Here is a 21,535-nt window from a genome sequence, read left to right on the forward strand (position 1 = left end):
CACATTGTTCAATGTCAAGAGTGCAACAGGGAGGAAAGGTTAATAGAGTAAACAACATGCCCCTCTCCTAGATGGAAAAATGTTTGTTTTCTTTTATGATGGATCAGTGGCCCAAAGCTTCATTTCACTCAGCAGTGAAAGTTGATCCCATCTTATCTGCACACTTGAATATTCGAATGTGCATTATTGCAAATGTCAGAGCACAACGCAGCTTGCTGTTGCTGTGTGGTAACTCTCAAAGCTGTCTTTTTTTCAGCCTGCACTCATCTAGAAAGCAGCGTCATCATGCCAACTTTAATTATTTTAAGAGCCTGAATTTGCAAACTCTGCTATTTCCTCCTCCACAGTGTCTTTGGAACCCTGACAGTAAATCAAGCCAAATGCTAACACTCTTGATTTCCCTCTTGAAGAAAGACACACAAAATAAAAATTATGTCTACTGCTAAGAAAAAAAAAGTGAGGTCCAAAAAAGCCTCATGTTTAATAAGTCTAAGAGAGACATCAAACTCAGAGTACGGCCCAGTTGTCACAGACTAAAGCACCGTTCACACAGTGGAGAGCACCGCCATCTTCATCCAGCAGCCACAATAAGACCATTTCAAATGTGACAGCTTGCACAACAATGCCAAACCATGACAGGCATCTTGAATGCAGCCCTAAGGCCCTGCCTGTCTATGGAAGAGAAGCTCTATAAGTTGGGTCTGACAAACTGCACAATGGGTCAGGCTACAGAAGCATGCACCACACAGAAATGGAGAGGATTGCAAAAACACATGAAGGAAACATGCTGATATCTTTACTGAATTAGCTGCAAGTTATGATTGCAAAGTTCCTGGCATCAATTTGCTAGTCTCTGAGGTACACTCCATTACTGTAGTGCGTTTACACAACCGCATGAGCACCACTAGCCGGCAGCTGCAGAGACCATCTTGTGTATCAGTGTTTGTCTGGCAGCAACAAACACTCCATGGTCACTTATGTCTAGGTAATGGTACTGTTGTACTGTTTTCCTGATCATGGAGAAACTGAGTCCTAATATGGAAAGAAAAAAAAAACACTATATACAGTAGAACCTTGTAAGGTAAAAATGTGATATCCTCCCTCTGGGTACTGTAGGTTATAGATTATACTACCATTTCTATAGGCCATTTTACAACAGGGCCTACATTTAAAAATATAGTTACACATCTGCATGGGCAGCATTGCATAGAGGCTCCATTTCATCAACAAGTCACGTCTAACGAGTCGGAAAAAACAAAGGTGGTGGTGCCATCTGTTCTGAGCCACTTTACTGGGAAAGGGGAAAAAAACTGGGAGGACCAAAGGGGAAAAAAGCTTTTTCTCCACTGGCAATACATGCTGTACTCTGTTCATAGTCTAAGCACCTGAGAAAGCAACTTTATCTCTTGTGCAATCAAACTTCTCAACACTGATAAAGGGCTCTTTAATATGAAATACTGAAAGGAGTGCTGTAGTACAGCCTGTGACATTACATCCTTAATTAGTGGACTACCCAACAATTGATCAGTGATATTCAATGTTTTCATGGTGCTATGAAAGACTAAAAGGCTGGCATTGTGGTAGGATAATTAAACCATCCATCACATAACATCCACTGCAAGACAACAGCACTGCAACCCAAGACTCAAGCTAAGATTTTACATTTACAGTCCTTATTGAATGGCAATTACACAAGGTAAGGTTCTGGTGACCCAGGATCTCACCCCTGTAAAGAATTAATCAGCACAACTGCATATCTCGTAGAGCTTTAAAGGTCATTTCTATTTTTTTTTTTTTTTTTTCTTTTTTTACAGTCAATATACAGATTAAGCTCAGTTACTGCAGGATTGACTTTTTGAGTCTCCAACTCCAATAACATCCTTTTCCTTCTCATACTCAGTGTAGATCTAAATTGATTGAGCCCCGACTTCAGCTAACATAAGAGTGGAGGGGATTCTCCAGATGGTGTTCAGGTCTTGTGTCAGTAACCACTTTATCTTCCACAACTTTAATCAATGACCACGGAATTCTCTACCTTCCAAACAACATCCATCTTTTAGGTCTTTCCAGGCTGTTTTTTGATGACCAACATGGCTGAAGACAAGTGTCTGAAGGGCAGAAGGGCCTCTACTGATTAAAGACTCTAATGCTTTAGGGAAGACCGGCAAGCAAAAGAGGAAATGGAGTGAGACAATGGAGCATGCGGGTTCAAAACACCTAATGGAGTGTCCTGCTTGCCGGCCTAATAGACTGCTTCAATCTGAAAGGAGCAGCAGGCGTCTAAATAGAGCGACGTGGAACATTTCCTCCTGTTCATTCAGTCAGTTCCTAATTGGAATTGGAGGGACAGAGTGAAAAAAAAAAAACAAAAAAAAAAACTTGCATAGGTTGCCATTGTTTGGTGCAGTGCAAGTTCCTTTTATTTATCTGCAATCAATTCTGGGAATTGAATTACAGCTGAATGCCATGTTGAGTGAAAGTAAAGTCAATATTTTGTGCACTCACATCAGATTGGAACAAATAAAATAAATGTATATTTCAGAATTCTCTCTCTCTGCACAAACAATCCTTTGTTGTAAGATTTATGGGAAGGACTCCCGAGGTTTTGTGCTGTGAGCTCTATTCTCTTGCTGTTTGAATGCTCAAATTGATATTTGGACATGATAATCAATGCACACAGTGTGAGATGAGGTACCATACAGGTTGGGGTCTGACAGGTGCTCCCCATGACCGATTAAAGTGCTAAGTGACTGGTAAGAAATGATCCGTTATCGGGAGACAGTTTACTGGTTTCCTGAACGTGTCAGCCAAGCAAAAAAAAAAAGGAAGAAGAATGATGTCATATCCTCTTGACTTGACGTGCAATCAGCAAGAACAGGCTTGTTCCACCTTGGTATATGTTAATAGGCAAAATCTCAGAAGAGACACACAGCTTGACCTCTACTCCAACGCAACAAATGTCACCGCTGCTCTTTCTTCCTTTGTGTCAGTGATGTAAGCGCTATGCTAAGCTGCTTTTACATTTTGAGCTGTTTACTTTCCTGTACAGGTGGATCGCACAGCTGCACAGAAAACAGAGATGTACCTGGTTTCAGAGACGGAGAACATAGATCAAAAGCATGTTCTGCTTAGAGAAGACAAGCATGCCAGCTTTATTTGCCTTGCCAGTTTTCAATAAGGCAGAGAGCATTTGAAAGCAACAGAGCAGGGCTGGAAGCTCTGAGATGATACCATCTCAACCCATACTCCAGATGAACTAATCATTTTAAATGGTATTTTCCTAAGATGTATGAATTTTATTCACCTTCGCACCTACAGCCAAAGAGCTCCCGTTTAGTGATAGATTGAATCCTATTTCCAGCAATGCCAGTTAGGTAAATAGGTAAATATCAGGACAGACCTTCAGTGGGATGAATCAATGAGAGACAATTCCATGCTCCACCTCACTGACAGCATCAGCATTTATCTCACCACTGTTCACTCTTTGATCTCCTCACCGCTTGCATAAAAAAATAATCATAGGCCTTGATTAAGATGTTTATGCTCACAAACAGCAAATCACTTCATGTTTTCTAAGGAAATAGAAAGATGTAATTGTACTTGCTCCATTGGCTTTCATGATGATTCCATACTCCGAATAAGGCGGAAATCCTCCCTATGGTCATGGCTGGAGAGATGACAATGCCACAACTAACAAAAGTGCTATAAAGCTACCTATTTAGTTTTGAAGACACCTGTCTCAGTGTCTAGTTAATATCTAGTTTCTACACAGCACATGGACTGAAATCAATCACAGCCTTCTTGGATTGTTTTCATGGACTAAATACAAGTTATATTTTCCAGGCATTAAAAAAGCTAATTGCCATAAGTGGGGTGGTAATCTGGATCTAATGCTTTTCAAACCAGAAACATTTTGGACTTACAAATTGAGCATATTATCACAACATGAAGTGAATGAAGAGGTATTTATACTTTATACTCCTCTTTGGTCCTGTCAGCTGGAACTCTGGGCTTTAATTCAACATTATTGTGTTTGACTAAAGAAGAAGAGCAAACCTGTGTGTGGTCTTCCTCCTCCAAATTATGGAGTTCCAGGGCCACCGGCACCAACGCGTTGAGGTGCTTCTTCACTTGATATTATTACACTATGAATCATTTCAACTAGTTCAACTTAAAAGAGCTCTTCTGCTGCTTTGAAAATGTAAACTTGAACCTAAGTTGAGTTATAAATGAAGATAAAATATGAAAAAGTGAAACTGAACTTCACTGAACTCAAGTGTTTGAGTCTGAGTCATTTCTCATTTTAAAGAGTCAGTTCCTTATTTTACAAGAACAACTTAACTGCAGCTGGGTGAAGCCATTTTGCACCTGAGTTGGTTGGTGCTTTCGGACCAAACAGTTCTAGGGTCTTAGTTCAGGGATTTACCCCACTGAGGAACAGGCCAGAGAACCAGAGACGAGTATTTTTTCTGTTTCTAAAAGCTATTGTTTACGTTACTAATTATCTAGAGATCTCTTAGAGACAGAGTTGCTGTATGATAAATGACCTACATGATTCATTTTATACCAACTGAGTAATCCAAAAATCTACTAATTCTTTAAGCACGGAAATGTAATTCACAAAATATCAGGAAAACTTTTCCAACAAATAAAAGTGTCTTGGTTGTTGCAAAAAACTAAAGATTCAAGCTGTTACATGTTGGTTTAAACGACTGTCTATAATTGTTTGCGTGCTCTACAGCAGTACAGCATAGTCGTGCGGTGTGGAGTCATGTCATGTGTAGAGTGTGCATGTGGCTCCAGTCGATGTGAATGTGAGCCTCTCCAGAACATCTGTCAAAGATTAGAAGTAAAGTGAAATAGGCAGTTCCTGTTCATACGTTCCAAAATAATCTGGCAGTAATTTTCGCAGTGAAGGATGAAAAGGGGGAGGGTTTATAGGTCAGAAACACTACACAAACCCTGCTCTGTCTAGGCATGTGCCTCGTGTTTTACAAGATACGAGTGACAAAAAGCTCATACAGAATAATTCTCAGATAGTCTGGAAGTTATGGGTGTGGCAGAAAGAAAGAGGCAGACGAGAAAGATGAAGAAGCATTAGAAACAACAGATAAATTAAAAGACTACCTCCACCCCACTAGTGGAAATAAAAGCAGCTACACTCTCACCTCCAAACACTTTGATTCAAATCATGGCATCCAGCTTGCTGTGACAGAATAGAAAGACCTTCTGACTAAAAGCACGACAATCAATGAAACATGAAGAATGCCTCAGGTGCAAAAGGAGGATGGCTTGTTATTCAGGGAAGCATGCTGTCATTCAAAGGCCATACACATCAGGGGGAAAGTGCTTGGAAGGCAAATCAGTGTTTGTTAATGATATGGGTCAATTGTTTTCAGGACGGCTGGACCTCTGTACTCGTCTGCAGGCCTATACAGTCATTCTTGGCAAAGGTTTTGTATTCCAGAGTGCTCTGCCCTTGCTGAGCCATTCAGAGTTGCTACTTCTGTTTTTCAGTAATACAATCCTCTCTTGATGGAAATCTGTTTACACTTTATTCTGCATGTCAAATAGCTGACATTGTCTGTGAAAAGGAAGTCATTTAACTGCCTGAAGCAATGCACAGCTAGCTATTGCTATTTTTCCCCTCACTGGCTGCACCTATATACTGTAGCCTACTGTGTATTCTACATCTTGAATGCAATATATTGATTAATGAGAACATACAGGTACTGTGATGCTTTGGTACATGCACATCACATTTATCAAATAGATTCTGTGGAAATATATGCTACTTGCCAGTTGAAGTGAGATTGGAAGTTGCTTAAAGATTTATTTCTTCACAAAGTGAAACGAAGGTTAACTTCAACACACACTGACTCTCTCCACGTAACTGACAAATGCTTTAAATATCCCACATGTTGTGATGCCACAAAGCAAAGCTGCCAAATTCATTGCATGCACTCGAAAACACAGACATTTTCAAAGCTGAGAGTATAGGGGATAACGCTGAAGAATACAGTAATGTGAGCCAAAAGGAGATCAAAACGAAACCTTAATGTATGGTAACTAGACGTCAAACATCAAAATATCTGCGAGTTTGTTGGAATGTCAGAAGTCTGAGGCTGGGTGTGTGTGGGAGTGTGATTCAGGCGCAAACACATCAAGATGTCACTTCATAACCTCTGGCTCAGGAGGCTCCTGTCATCTTCACATTTCAGAGATCCTCTGCCTACCCCGGCAGACATGCTAAATATAGAATGGGGACAGAATTTCTGTTTGGAGCCACTGCTCTCTTTATCTACATCAAACACAAGCATACATGCGTAGGCTCTGCTGTCTTCTCACTGTTATACATCTACAGTATATACGTCCACGTAGACACGTGAGCACCAGTGGATACACACTAATGTGTGACTCTACTGTATACACGCTGCGTCTTCGGCTTGATGCTAAAAATGAACACCACTAAATAAGGGTGCAGGAGTTGGGATCTCATGAAAAAGCTGCTCATTCTTTTCAATTACATTTCTGTCAAGTGACTAACACTATGTTATTACTTCTTGGACAGTCATTTTAAAAATCCTTCATTCAGAATCATTTAATCTTGGCACAAAAGCAGATAGGCAATCCATCACCAGTCTTTACCTGGAGGAATCTACCACTGTACCACACTATTACACAGTTACTTTATTTGACCTTGTTCCCTTTCTTACTTCGTACCGACAGAGTACCAAAGGGAGTTACAGAAGTCTCTGCGGCAATTAATTGCGCTACTTATCTGTAATGTGAACAGTGGATATTACATCTCCAGCAAATATTAAATTAAGGATGTCTCAGGACTTGCAAGGCCGAAGCCAAATAAAAAGGAAATGAGTCCCTATTAATGACTATTGATTTTTTTTGTAATAAAACAGCCACTTCCTCTCTTTGCACGGTCCATGTGTTGATCTTGAATTAATACAAGCTATAACTTTTAGAAAATGTCCTTCTGTCTGGGGTAGCAAAGCAGCCTAGCCTATATCCATACATACATCTGCTTGTAGCTGACTGGTAGATATTTTGTTCTTGCTAAAAAATACATTACCCAGCTTGCAAAAATATGGAACATTCAGCCTATTCATATAATTTTTCAGCTGCATGAATTGTTTTATAAAATCATATCCTGTGATGTGATAGAGGAAGGAGAAAATGCCTCACCATGGCAACACGTAATTTAATATTCTTGGCACAAGCTATTTTAAGAAAAATGTACCATTATTATTTTTATTAGGGAATAAAATGCTGTTCCGTCATTTTATATGTAGTGTTTTCATCCTGGCTCAATTCTGCCAGCTAAGAAGTTGATTTGTTTTCATCATCATCATCATCCCCATCGTCATTGTCATCGTCATCAGTAAGACACTGGTATTTAGGTAATAAGCATGTTAAGCTTTAATTACAATTATCTAACACTACGAAGCTGATGACCCAAACAGAAATGTGTTGATATGCAGAGTCCACTGCCGAGTCAGCTGCTTTAGCTAAACCAAGGATCAGTGACCGTCACCACTAAGCACACATTGTGGATCCACCGCTACACCACTGGAGCAGGTCCACAAAATATGTCAGTTTTTCCATTCTCTATATTACTAAAGGATTTCAAGAAAGCACTGAGTTAGAGGGTATGATATAGTCCTGAGAGGTCACAGGAATATGTAAATAAATGAACAATGGCAAGGTAACGAACATTTTAGGCATTAACAAGCCACACAATGTACAACTAATCACTCACATCAGTCTAAACTATTGGAATGAAAAACCCAAATGTTAAATAAAGTCTTTTGATTTCTAATTAGACTGCAACACCATGAACAACAAGTAGCCTACATCATGACTCTCTGGACACAAACCAGGACAAACAAGCCCTCCTGGCTGAGGTACATTAGTCCTCATATGGCCATTTCCAAACTTTCCAAACCTCAGAGACACTTCAGGCTGTAAATTCCCTTTTCTGTTTTACCCCCAGTTACACCCGAATAAGGGAATTTGTGTATCCCCCCCCCCCCCCCCCCCCTCCTGTTTCACTGCAGGTGAGGCGGCAGCAGTGAGGAGTGTGAAACCTCTTACTGGAAGTCATTTCTAAACACTGTCTCACAGTAACTTCCAGTCAGTGGAGTCACAGTGGAATTTTTTTTAAAAAACAAACATACCTGGAAGCTCCTCCAGGCTCTCAGTGCATTACTGTAATAATAGTAAATGCAGCATTAGTAGCACTGGTAATAAGGGCAGTGTTAGTATCAATAGCAGTAAGACATAGTGCAAAGGAAGATTTCATTCCTCTGAAGGAGAGAGGGACATCTTTGATTTATGATGAGAAATACAAAGATTTTCAATTTACCTTTTCATGTTCCACTAAAAACTAAAAGGCAAATTGTGGCAAAAAGCATTTTGTTCTTCTGCAGAAGGCCTGTCAAGCAAGTGTCAGTAGGTGCATAAAACCCATTTGAAGGCATGTACTATATAGTCATTATATCTGGATAGCAAATGTAAAGAGAAGGTCAGGAGAACTTTTGTCCCCTTTAATATTCCCCCTGTTTGTGAGGTCCCTCAAGTTGAGCGTCCTATGGTTGGGAAATCGAAGTTGTGCTTTTGTTTTTCATATATGCCTAAACCCAAATATGAATTCCTCAACATATGACATGACATACAAAGGTGAGAAAAACAACAGAGAGAAACAAATAATAAAAATATTCTGACATCATTTTAAATCGAGGCTGAAAACATTTGTCAGATGTTTTGTTGAGAGCGAGTTAAACAATAAAATTCTACATGTAAAAAAAACAAAAAAAAACAATCGCAGGTAAATAGAATAACAAAGGACATCAACGTCCACGTCGTCAATGACAATGAAGAGCCGAACACGGTGAATGAATTGTCTTTTGAAGGAATGGGAAGTGACTTACCCAGAAACAAAGAGCGAAATATTGCAGACATCACGGCTGGAAATCCCATATGCAACGGAGCTGGAAACAATGCGCTCAGACTGCCTTCGGATTCATTCGGCTGACCTAAGTGCAGGCACAACGAAGCGGCACCATCAGCAAATTGAGGAGCGAAATCAGAGAGAAATAAATCTTCATTGAGCATATGAGTCGAAGGACATCATATGTTGCACACGCCCGACATATCTAAGCCTCCCAAGAAGAAGAAACGTGGCTCTTTCTCTTCATCGTCATTTTCATCGCAGGCTACTTGGCGTCAAATCAAAGTTCCCTGGCTGTCTGGTTCTGGCGTGGGACGTGTTGTCTCCGGGTCCTCTCTGTCTCCTCCTCAGCAGTGTCTCCTCCTGCCTTCCTCCGCTGCACAAAATGCCAGAGAGGAGGAGGAGGAGGAGGAGGAGAAGGAGGGCGAATAGGTGGATGGTAGGGGATGCTGAAGGATGGAGACCTCTAGAGTCTGAAGTTCTCTTACACAGCTCGAGCATTTTTGCCACAAACACCAGCAGCTTGTGGGTCCGAGGTGCCGAGTGAATGAGCTGATTTCTTTTATATGAATGGAACTGAAGCTACCTTTAATAGTTCAGTAATATAGCACTGCATAGGAGGGTTTATATGGCACTGAGTGAGAGTTGACACTTAATTACACTGTTAGTATAAAGAAAGTGCTACTTTACAATCTAATATCATTAGAATCATCATAACTGATTATTGGCAGATCTATCATTAAGGAATATAATCGTTATTTGTAGCCTTATTATGATCTAAAGCTACGATGATTACTGTTTGTCTTATTATTTATAAGGATTTTGATTGTCAATCAGTGATTTTCCAAGAAGATAAAGGCAAAGTTGCATGTTTGAAATTCAAAAGCATGACACATTTTCTGGGTTATTTATGTTTTGCAGGCTATGATGACACACACTTGTGATCAAAGGCAGTTCAAACATCAGCTTTAAACCAGAAGGCTTTTTTTTTTTTTTTTTTTTGCATACCATCTTTTATTTGTCCAGTAGCTTTTCAAAATCACCATGCCAGATTTATTCCTTCATCAGCTTTGGGTAAGATATTTTACTACAGCAGCATCGTGTAAGTGAGGTAAACAAGTGGCAAAAGGCAACTGATGGCTGAAGTCGCTCAGACCTTTAGACAAATTAATCCGCCCCTGCCCTCTCCCTTTTGTGTCTCAACAATCTACAAAAATAACAAAAGGATTTTCACTTGCCAGTGGCCCCTCCGCTCTCATTTGTCCTTTCACCCTCAAGTAGCTTGCTCTTCAGCACCAGCTTTCCTCCTTTCCTTTCCGTTCCAGTGACCAGATAGCTCGAAACATGCACAAGTACACACACACACACACACACACACACACACACACATCTCCTTTTTCTCTCTTTTACAATGTGACACACGTGCACATGCACCAAGAAACAGTTGATGAGGGTGCAACAGATACAAAACCTAATTCAAAAGGTTACACAAGGCAAATGAGACACAGTGGGAGGATGTCTTCAGTCTTGTGTGGTCAGGTATTTTGTTCATAATAACACTTGGCATATTTTTCTTTTGCTTGCTTTGCTCTGTTTTCCTTTGCATTTCCAGCTGATTATTAAAGGTCACGAGCTCATTGCAGCTCATCTCTGCAGAAGATGGTATTCAAAGAAGTGAGCCAGACCACAGTGTAGTAAAGTACAAAAAGCAAAAACTACTTTAAACTGTCAAACTATGATGGATGGCTGCTTGTTACAGACATGTTTGCCCCTGCAATCACAACAGTCCTACTGTAATCTAATAAAAAAATAAAAAAAAATACTTGATTAAAAAGCACACACCTGATGTAATGTATCATATATTGAATCGATTGTCTCCATGAATGAACAGGCCTTTTTCTCCAGAAACATGAGTTGTGGAGACAGGGCAGAGTCTGTAGCTGCACAGTGTTTTATGCAGCACTGAGGCCATCATGGTTGCTCCTTTAAAAGGTGACCTCACTTATATAAACGAACGGCCACAAAGCATTCAATATGACAGCAGATCCACTGTAGACAGTAATGATTCTGTGATAGGTTCTGTGTCACACATGCAGTGTAGATAGTGCCATGGGAGGCAACCTGTCTGCGTTTGGTGGCTTGGCCTTGGTGCATGATATAGCACCCCAATGCAGATGGCCTCACAGATGGTTGATATTTATACCATGGGGCCTTGAAAAGTCACTCGTGTGCATTAGTTTCACATCACCAAAGCCACAGCAATCACCACGCACTCATTTCTCACTGCACTGAAAACATGACTGGTGCGTTATAAGACGAGAAATACATGATATTGATTTAGAATAAATATCATTTGCCTTGTGGACTGCTCAGTTTTGCGGCGATGATGATGATGATGATGATGTGTTGGGACTCTCACTCTTCTTTTTTCTTAGCACATGAAAATATAATCCTCCTAAGTGCAAGGTCCATGATTTTTTTAAAAATCTTCCAGGCCCAACACGGCTTGCATTTTAGCTGGGAGCACTTCTGACTTATGTACTTTAAGTGGATTTGCAATTTAAATTGAGCAACAAGAAGCACCTTGGACCTTCTGGCAGAGACGGAGAGATTCAGCAAGAGTGTTCCCGTCCGCCGGAACAGCTGTATCTCCCTCATCATGACATCACAGAGACGTGTTAGTGTTTTGTTGACGCATGGATGACACCCTGCAAACACACCAGCACGCTGGGTTGCCAGGCTTGGCCACCTATCTCTTCTGACCTCAGGGAATGAGAGAAGTGGATAGTTAAAAGGATTCTTGAGTAACAATATGGATGTGGAGGGGGGAAAAAATGTTTCGCTCTCTCTATTTTTAGAAACCAGTGTGATGCTTCACTGTTTGTGCTTCACGGCTCACATATCCTTTATAATTTAATGAGGGAAAGGGCGGCCCTTTGAGATTTATGGCGAGTATCTGAAGGCGACATTGGCCCCTCGGCTTATTGATAAAAATCTGATGTTTGTTTATGGCCAGTAATGCTCTTTCCCTACTGTACCATGCAACCCCACCTCGGGGACATTGAAACTGTCAACTTCCTCTTATGCCAACAAAATAAATATACTCCAGTTCACTGTTCATTACTTTTGTCTCCTTTTGAACATAGAGCAGATCCTGACAGCCAGTCAGAAATGTATTAAACAGCACTGCCATGTGGTGGCGGGACCCCAACATGAATAAAAAGAATTGATGTACATGTTGCGTTTCCTTTTTCTATGTCATAGGACTTTTACATACAATTTGTGGACAGAATAAAAAGTTCTCAGATCAACAACCATATAAAACCATTGTAAATATAACAGTCCCTGATCATGGGACATTTAGATATAAATAAAAATCTAAAACTTTGATTGCGATTATCACATTAGTTATACCTTGGACTGAAAAGCTCAATGGTTTCAAAAACAGATATTCATTCTCAATTTATTTATGCGCTCTTCTCAAGGAACATGAGGCACAGAAAGATAAAGTTCAAGAATTTGCTGTCAAGTCTGAATTTCCCTTCAGGGATTAATAAAGTTTATCCCATCTCATCTAATGCCTTAATAAAAGGTCAGACAGATTATACAATTACATCTAGGAACCCAACAGCATATGTGGTTTAATTTCACATCTATTAGTGTGTTCTAAATTCATAACTGAATTAGCCAAATGGGGGGCCTGAATGATGAATGAATGACTGAACAAATGAATCCATCACCCAAAGCAAGAGTAAATGGCTAAACAAAGCGAACACACATAATAGTGTCATTTGAACAAGAGTGAAATAAGACTGAAGGTTATTTATTCTAACTCATGATCCTGACTTTGGGGAAGGTAATCATGCAGCCTGCTCTGCCCCAGGATAAACAGACCAGTCAAATTTTGATATGACTTCCACCACATAGCACGGTGCATTTGGTTTTATGACCGTCGACATCATTTTCCACATAAAACTCTCTATACTGCCTGTCTATAGAAATGACTCAAAAAGAGTAAACCAAAGTAATAATTAGAGGAGACTTAGACATGCAGTATTTCTTTTTACTACATTGCTATAAACAAACACTATACTACCATCATCTAGGTGTCATATGTAAGATGAAATTCTGTCTTCTCTACATAATTATCTTCAATTTAACGAACTATCAAAATCAGTCACATTTACAGATGAAATAAAGCTGGATAATTTTTAAAGCTGGTCCAAGACAGACAGGCCTAATTTCTGTAAAACAAACTAATTTGTACACTTTTGCCATAATCTATAACAAAAATACAACCAGGACACTAATGAAATCTTTTGTCTCTCACTTTGTCCCGCCCTCAAACCACATCGTCTGTTTTCTTGTTCCCTCACCATTCAAAGGGCATATTCTTCAGATAAGCTCATAAGAATGGGAAACTACAGCAGCAGCATGACTGACACACTCCAACCACAGTTAACTGACTAATGGAAAATTAGAAAACATTTTTTATGCTCATTAGCAGAAGATTTGTTAGGAAACCGTACTGAACCAAACAAATGCACCGGGTATCCTCAGATTTGAATATAAATCGAATGCCTTCACTTTCATTCATTGCTCTGCTGCTTTCAGGCTTATTGACATAGGATAAAAAGCTTGTAGCGAACAGTCCAATTCTATTCACAAGTTTTACTACTACTGCCCTCTCCTTTAAGTCCTGGTCTCCATGCTGGTCATTAGAGAGTTAGCTGTGTGTGATGTCAAGTGGCTTTTAGACAAACCTGTTCCACTTGTGACCTTATGGTGCCTCTGTAAGCCAGAAGAGCCTGCAAGGTCAAATCTGTAATTGCCCATTTGAAAGAATTAGTTGTACAAAAAGATTCTTCGCTTAGTGAAGGCCACTTTATTTCAGTTTACAGATGTAAGGTGATCTGATAAGTAAAGCCTTGATAAACACTTATGCTCCTTATGTATTTATATAACATCGTTCACATGGCACTTGAATGGGAAAAGAGTCACTTGTATCACTGACTCTCAGGTTTATGAAACTTTGAAATAGCATATTTTTACTCGCTGTTTTGCTTTTCTGCCACACAACTTTATTGTGTTGATTGACTTGCACTATGATTGTGTTGGGTAAATTCTACTGGTCTCCCTTTTCAAAATTCGATCGCGTCACTCCTCTCTCCTCCAGCAGCATTTCCTGGCCTCTCAACTCACCCAAACCATTCCCTTAAGAGAACGATGCAGAGGTCTTTAGATCAGGAGTCCCAGACTCCCTCGTGCACGGTATCGAGTCCAAGCCTGGAAGAAGGAGGAGATATTGCGGATCCCGGACGAGCCCCCAAAGTTTGTTAGGTAAATTCCTTTAACAAATAGACAAACAGACTCAGAGGACGAACTTCAGTAAGTTACATAGAAGTTTTACTAAAGTTTCATACAACAACTTAGAACAGCAGGAGGGTCACATAATTTTTAATGGTGTGATACAAATAAGGTCATGTGAACAGAAATTTCCCACTTTATCAAAAAAGTCAAGGTGAGAACAATCTGTTCTAGGATTACTGTTCAGCAGGGTTTCAATTATACTAGAGTAAGGTGGATTAGGTAACTTGAGGGTAAAACATTTTCTTAAATTCTCGAACAGATTGACACTTCCTGTCCAGCACCAAGTGGACAATCAGACTACTAGTCATACTGGTCACATACTATTAGTGAAACATTTAGCAGCTAGAAATTTCCTTTAGGAAAAGGTAGAAAACAAAACAGAACTAAAAGGAGAGTAAATATTGGACTTTAGTGAAACAAATATAACTCCTAATTACTTTTAATATCCGGATTAAACATACAATTGAAGCTGATTACCAACCAGTGCACTTAAAGCCTCTTTCAGCTGCCCTTTAGTGACCAAACGTCAGCTAATGCAGGTTTAAATGCAGGTATGAATGGTGAATATAGCTGAGGTTTTTGAGACTTTATTAGCCGTCACTTTACATCCCACCCAACATAAGTTGCAAAATCATTATGTATCTAGAAAAGAACCAACTGGAACTGTCACTAACATCAGACATAACCCAAAGGCATTTATATATGAAAAAATAAATAAATAAAAACAGGTTTTAAAGTTTATATGTAAATTTCTATTTTCAGTGTAAAATGCCTTGTCTTATTATTCAGATATGAGTTTTTATGAATTATTGTACTAGAGTCGCATTATTGCTACATATTGACAGTGAGGAGTGACTGCCTCACTTTGTATTAACGATTATGGTGTGCCAATACATGTGCATGCTTTTTTGCTTTTGGCCATGTATTTCTGATAAAGACAAAGCATGTCTCATGTAAAACATAAACAAATAAATAAACTAGGTCATGTTTACTGTGTTTCTTTTGTAACTAGATATAAAGAATGATGTAGGGTTATGTTGTCCCTGCTTTAGGAGGCTGCCTGAATAACCCCAGAATTGGAAACAATATCATTTCTAAAAGAAAAAAAACCTGCAGTCATCACACACAGGCTGGGAACTATTTTAAGAAAGAGTAAGAATTTTTCATAGCATCAATGCGCTAAGGCATGACTGATGCAGTGACCAGTGAAGCAAGATTATTTCTTTCACAAGCCCTTCCAAGACAGAATGACAAGAAACAAAAAGTTAAGTACAAAGCAATGACACCCTTACTGAGCAGCAGTAGACAACGTGCGCACGCGCACACACACACACACACACACACACACACACTGCAGATGATCATCTGGGTTACTCTACAAAACATCAGTGACGTTCTACAATTATCTTTACCTCTCAGGGGTTAAAGAAGAACCATATTCCTCACCAAAGGTTGCCAACACCCTAAACCGGTAACTCAACATACACACATACTTAACCTCTCTGTCTGAGCTCTGTGTGCTGCTTGTGCTACTTAGCAGACTCTGTAGGAAGCTTCTAATCATGCTGAAAGGACTGTAGGACCATCTGCAGGTGACCAGGATTTACACAAATCAATTAACTGATCTGTCCATTCATAACATAACCAAAGTGGCGTTTGATTCCACATGACTTACTGCCTCAGCTCTCACAAGCAGTTGATTTAACACACACAGGCACACATAAAATATGACTGTCTGGGGATTATATAATCTCAAAAATAAAAAATGAGAAGGGAAATGAAAAACATAAGGTTTAATAAGGTAAAGAAGAGTTCTCTTTTCAGTTCTCATTTCCATCATGTTGTCAGCAAACAGTGTGAAATATTACCATCGTCTAGCAACTCAGATCAAATCTGGTTCTGCTGATGGATGGGATGTTCCAACAACAGATTAGCAAGAACACAGCAGCCAACTATCCAGATAAAAAGTTTCTGGTTATCACGGTTTCCATTTATCACCTTTCTGGCTGCAAAAACAAGTCCCCATCTTTTTTCTGACCTTTTGGGATGGGTACAGGTTTCATTTATCACCACTTAGAGAAAAAATAAAAACAAACTAAAAAAAAAAAAAAAAAAAAAAAAAGTCTTCTTTCTGTTAAAAACAGTTAGCAGCATCAGTCTGGTTTTATCCAGGTCAAGAAATCAAATGATTCTCTGCCTCTTTCCTGTCATTACCTCCTGATGGGACATTTCCACCTGCACACCCAGTCGTTTTGACAAACATCATCTAGAGAAAAGAGGTGTGGTCAGCTTCTTGTCTCCTGGGAAGGCTTGCCTGCATATGCGGTGGGAAGCTCAGTCAATGAATATGATAATGGAGGTTTGGTCTGCCTCATGTGTCAGTCAGGTAAAATGGCATGTACTATAGACGCCATCAGGCCTGGACAGAAGAAGCACAGTCAAATGCAGCTTTAAGGTCCATGGTCTTCTGCGGAGCCCAGCAGTTACCTCTAAGTATTGACCACATAGTGCCAACAGTGTGCCATTCAAATGCACAAACCACGTGAACACGTCCGTAACAGATGCATGTATGACGAGTAGAAACCGTAACATGTTGTCGATAGCCAGCATGTTGTATTTAGCCAGCTGTGTATTTGGAATATGCAGTCTATGTGAAATAATGCTGAGAAGGTAGATCTGAAAAGTTTTTGTGGCTGTGACAAAAAGTTCCTGGCCATAGTTTACATCCTTACTGCTTTAAATTGAAGTTAGTAACAGCTGAGTTAAATCCTTCACCTTTCAAGCCTACAGGCTCTGAGTATTTAAAACTCTAAAGCTAGGTTTTCAGTGGGGTGTTTCTCAAAGTGTCATGTATTGATTATCTGTTCCTGATGCATGTCCTTGTTGCCTTAGTGACAGGGAGTGTATCTTTGTGGCTTTCTACACTTGTTTTATTTTTTAGGAGAGAAAATAATTGGCAGGAGAGACGCCATGGTGCAATTGCAACATTAGAACTCGTCAAAAACATGGGCTGTGGTTAAAAACCTCAAAATGAAGCTTTCAAAACCCAAATAAGACATTTGGCTTTACCACGGATCAGCCAAAGTGGTAAGTGAATGTCTCATTTCTTGTTTAATGTAAAATCTGGCAGTGCTCCATGGGAAATAAATGGAGCGCTGACTGTGTTATTTACCTAATTTAGGTTTAAATTGTATTTTATTTACCCATGTATAATTTGAGTTACAGTGCATTTTAATATGAGCGTCTGTAGGAGCAGATCTCGATTTTACATTTCAGTGATTTCACAACTCTGATTTCAAACATCATGAAAGACTAGTGAAAGTTTATATACACTGAATAAACTGCCCTGGGGGGGAGACTTAACAAATCCATGTTCTTAAGTGGCATTTGTGTAAATATTTATCTAAGAAAGCAGATTGGAATAGATCATTAGGGCGGATGCATAAATCTGAATGACTAAATAATATGATCTTTTTAATTCTCAGAGACCAAACAACATCTACACCAATGCGATTTTTTCGACAGCACACAGTGAGATGTGAGGTGTCAGATACATTTCACTGTAGTTTTGCCAAGTATAGCTTAGAGATGTGATTGCATCTTACATCAGCCTGTGAGAGTTGAGGTATTGTGAGGTATTGAGCTTGAAACTGCTGTTTACCTACTGGTGAAATACAGCTTGTGACACATTCTCACATGTAATGAGCTTGGACACCGAACTGGGGTTTTATAAGAAACAAATTACAACCTAGCATGCAACTGTCACTTTCCTTTAGTCAGGAGGGCCACCCACTAAATAACACCTAGTTCATTATTGTGCTGAGCACTGAACATAAAAAAATCCATTCTAGAGGTATTTCTAATGAAGACCCACTGAAGTACTACAAAAAAATCCTGGTTTGTATTCACCTTGCATTTAAGAAAGGATGATTTCATCTTTTGATTTGACAGCTGAATCAGTAAATTGTACTATATACAATATATATACACACACACACACAATACTCATTAATTTTATATTACACTTCTAAAGGAAGTGTCAGGTCTAATGCTAGTCTCTTCTATAAAAGGGTGAAAGTCAGTTTTACTAAATGTACACTCCCAGGTTGAGGTTAAACAAGGTATTTTTTTTGTATTTGACATGCCCCCTGGGGATAGTTGACATTTATGCATGACTGGTCTGCAACATGTAGGGTCAGCTGCTGTGCTGTAGGTGGATAACAGTGCTGTATTTAATGCTTCTAACACAAGTCCTCATTAAATAAGCCAAACAAGAAATCTAAGTGAATAAAAAGGCAAAACGCTTTCCAGGTCCACTCCAGTGGGTGTGTTCTCTTATACTGCAGTCCACTTTGATTGTGCTCCAACACTGTGAGCACTTGCTGCTCTTTCACTGCAAACACAAGTTGTGGATTCTGACTCACACAACACTGACTGATTTGTGGCCCCCCAAAATTACTTTGTTGGGCTAATGCCAGCTGTGCAGCCTCCCCTCCCTCTTCCATTTTCCCTTTAAAGTCTTTCTTAAACTCTATATTCTCTCTCTCTGTGGGAGATGACATTCACTGCTATGGTGTATGTAACAGATGAAGTCTTGATAAAACCCTTTTGTCACTGCCACAGAAAATCTGGACTTGTATTTTTTGACCCCCTGCATCCAACAACCACCAATGAAATGAGACAGATGTTGCAGCTGCTTTTAACTTCACGTGGGGTTAACGATCAGCCGCATAAAGATAGAGATACGTAGAAGATAGAGAATACATTGGGGTTAGACTTGAAGTGCAGACTGTGCTTTAAAACTCAAATGAGAAAATGATGTGTTCTGCACTGGGCTCACATCCTGCATGTGGTAGCCTTGACAACACCGTTAACTTCAGCAGGGAACATGGGTGGTGGACTGACCTCTGTGCTGCCATCAAAATATAGATAAGAAAACACCATATGGCTGCCATAATTATACCCGTCACATTCAGCACCAAAAATAGTTCTCTGGATGCAGAATGGTTAAAGCAGTTCTTACAGATGAATGGGTAGAACAGTTCCATTGTTCTGCTACTCTCTAGGTCTGGAGTGACAATTTGGATATTTTTAGAGGGTGATATAATCACAGTCATATCATTCTTGTGCCTTTGTCTCTCTTCAAATATGCCACAGAAGCAATATGTTGAAAACAATCAAGACATTATCTTATCTGATGGTTTTTAAAATGGTTGATAACACTGTGCTCTGTGTGTTTGAGCAGCTGAAACTGGGAAAAGGGAAGAGTTTTTTTCCCCCTTTCTTTTCTCCTTTGGCAGGTTGGAAAGGGCGAAAGAAAAAAAACTGAATGGAAAGAGGTAAATATTTTGTATCTTTAGGACGGAGCGAAGGAAATGATAGTCAAACAAAACTGAGAAGACAAATGTTTGAGGAGAGATCGAGAGAGCAGATGTGTGGAAGAGGAACACAAAGAGGAAGAGAGGGCGTGAGGGAGAATGATTTCTTCTTGATGCTCTCAGCTTGTGGTGCTTGTAGTGGAAGAGGAGGGGTTCTCTTGCCTGCATTAGCACCGCAATGTCAGTGAGGACTAGTGTATTACTGACTGTATGAATGGATTTTTTTATAGCTCCTGCAAGAAACTAAAAGTCCTGCTATGCAGCTCATTAATTTGCCTCTGGCTGAGTGAAATTAATTAAAAGATGTGAGATATGTTTTCTAAAAATAGCACCTGTACAAACCTATGATATCCCAACTCTACGTCTAACTGTTGTGTCTTCTTTTTCTCTGTAGCCATCTTCTGTGTCTGTTCATCTGTTGGCAGGTGGGGAATAGAAGACATGGAATAGCCTTTTGTTGTTTATCAGCACAGGGGTATGGAGTACAGTGGACAGGGTATGGTGTTTATGTGAAGGGGTATACACTGATTTCCAGCAAGCACATGGCACAATTCACAGGAGAGCACACAGCATGGTCAGAAAAGAAAAAAAGGGGGAGAAGAAGGATCAGGGCCAAGCAGCAGTTGTTAAAAATAGCTCCTCTCTAGATTTTTCTATACCTTCCAGCAGTTCACCTTCTAATAATAGCAAATACACTCACACAAGTCAGGGCCAATAGTGGGGAGAGGCAGATCAGCACGCTCGGAGGATAAACGTGCTAGGTTATAGTGATGCTTTTGGAAGGCAGGCTTCCTCCTCAGTTCCCTAGTGCTGTTTAACAAGCTCCAAAAGACACAAATGAAGCACACGGAGAGGAAGAGGAAGGTAAAACTGGCATGACGTCCTCAGCAAAGCTGGCTGAATATCAAAGCACAGGCTGAGTAAGGAGCTGAATTAGAAGATAACCTTTAAAAGGAAAGCATCAGATGCTTTGGTCACTTAATTGTGTGGCTGTCAAATTCAATCACTCTAATTACTGTACATCCATATTAAGGTACAACTACAGCAGCAATGTCATGGTCAAATAGAGAAGGCTGTGAGGAAATAGTCCAACAAATGATGGATGCCTCCCTGCACAATACTAAGTAGGTCTTTTAAATTCATTAAATACTTCCCTTACTTTGGATAAACCCATGCAGGCCAGAGACATTATACTTGCAGATCACTGTTGCCCACACAGGCTGAAATCCATTTCCAGAGATTTTACATATCTGGCTATTGTGGCAGAATATTCTGTCACTTGCTATTGGTGATTGGTGAATACACAATGTGTTTTTCCATCGAGCATGGCAAGCAACTGGGGAAAATATCAGAATATCAGAACATTGTATGGACATAAAAGTTGCGCTTGAAGGAGCACAACTTTTTTTTCCCTGGCTGAATATGAGGGATGCTTCTTGAACTGAGAATGGCTTTTGTGTGATTCAGCAAACAAATTACTCAAATTGTGACAGGAGAAAAAAAAAAAAAAAAGCGGCGAGACCTCCTCTGCACATAAAGAACTGAGAAACTCAGACAAATGGTCTGGGCTCCTTTGCCACTTAAAGGGAGGCATCATTCATGCACAGCAGATGAAATTCAGAAAGTGATTGAAAACAAATACAGGCAATAAGATTTGTAATTTGCTATTTGCCTCGGCAATGTAAAGCAATAATAGTTTTTGAAAATAAAACATCTGGTGGTGTAATTTAGAGGTGTAGACGTTGTCGTTAATATGTGAACCACACTTTTCCCTACCTCCACAATAACAACTAAGGCCAGAATTTTTTTGTTTACAGAATGA

The 21,535-nt window shown here is 39.7% G+C and overlaps 1 protein-coding gene across 1 annotated transcript in view; it reads right to left on the reverse strand.

Moving 5' to 3' along the window:
* Nucleotides 1-9,407, reverse strand: part of clmpb (CXADR like membrane protein b) — a 59,008-nt gene extending 49,601 nt beyond the window's left edge. Inside the window, exon 1 of the mRNA XM_026299053.2 lies at nucleotides 8,946-9,407. Within this exon, the coding sequence (XP_026154838.1) occupies nucleotides 8,946-9,129 (184 nt within the window). The 5' untranslated portion in view covers nucleotides 9,130-9,407. The remainder of the gene's footprint in view (nucleotides 1-8,945) is intronic.
* Nucleotides 9,408-21,535: the final 12,128 nt, after the last annotated feature.

Source organism: Mastacembelus armatus, chromosome 13 (genome assembly GCF_900324485.2).
Source record: "Mastacembelus armatus chromosome 13, fMasArm1.2, whole genome shotgun sequence".
NCBI classification, from domain to species: domain Eukaryota; kingdom Metazoa; phylum Chordata; class Actinopteri; order Synbranchiformes; family Mastacembelidae; genus Mastacembelus; species Mastacembelus armatus.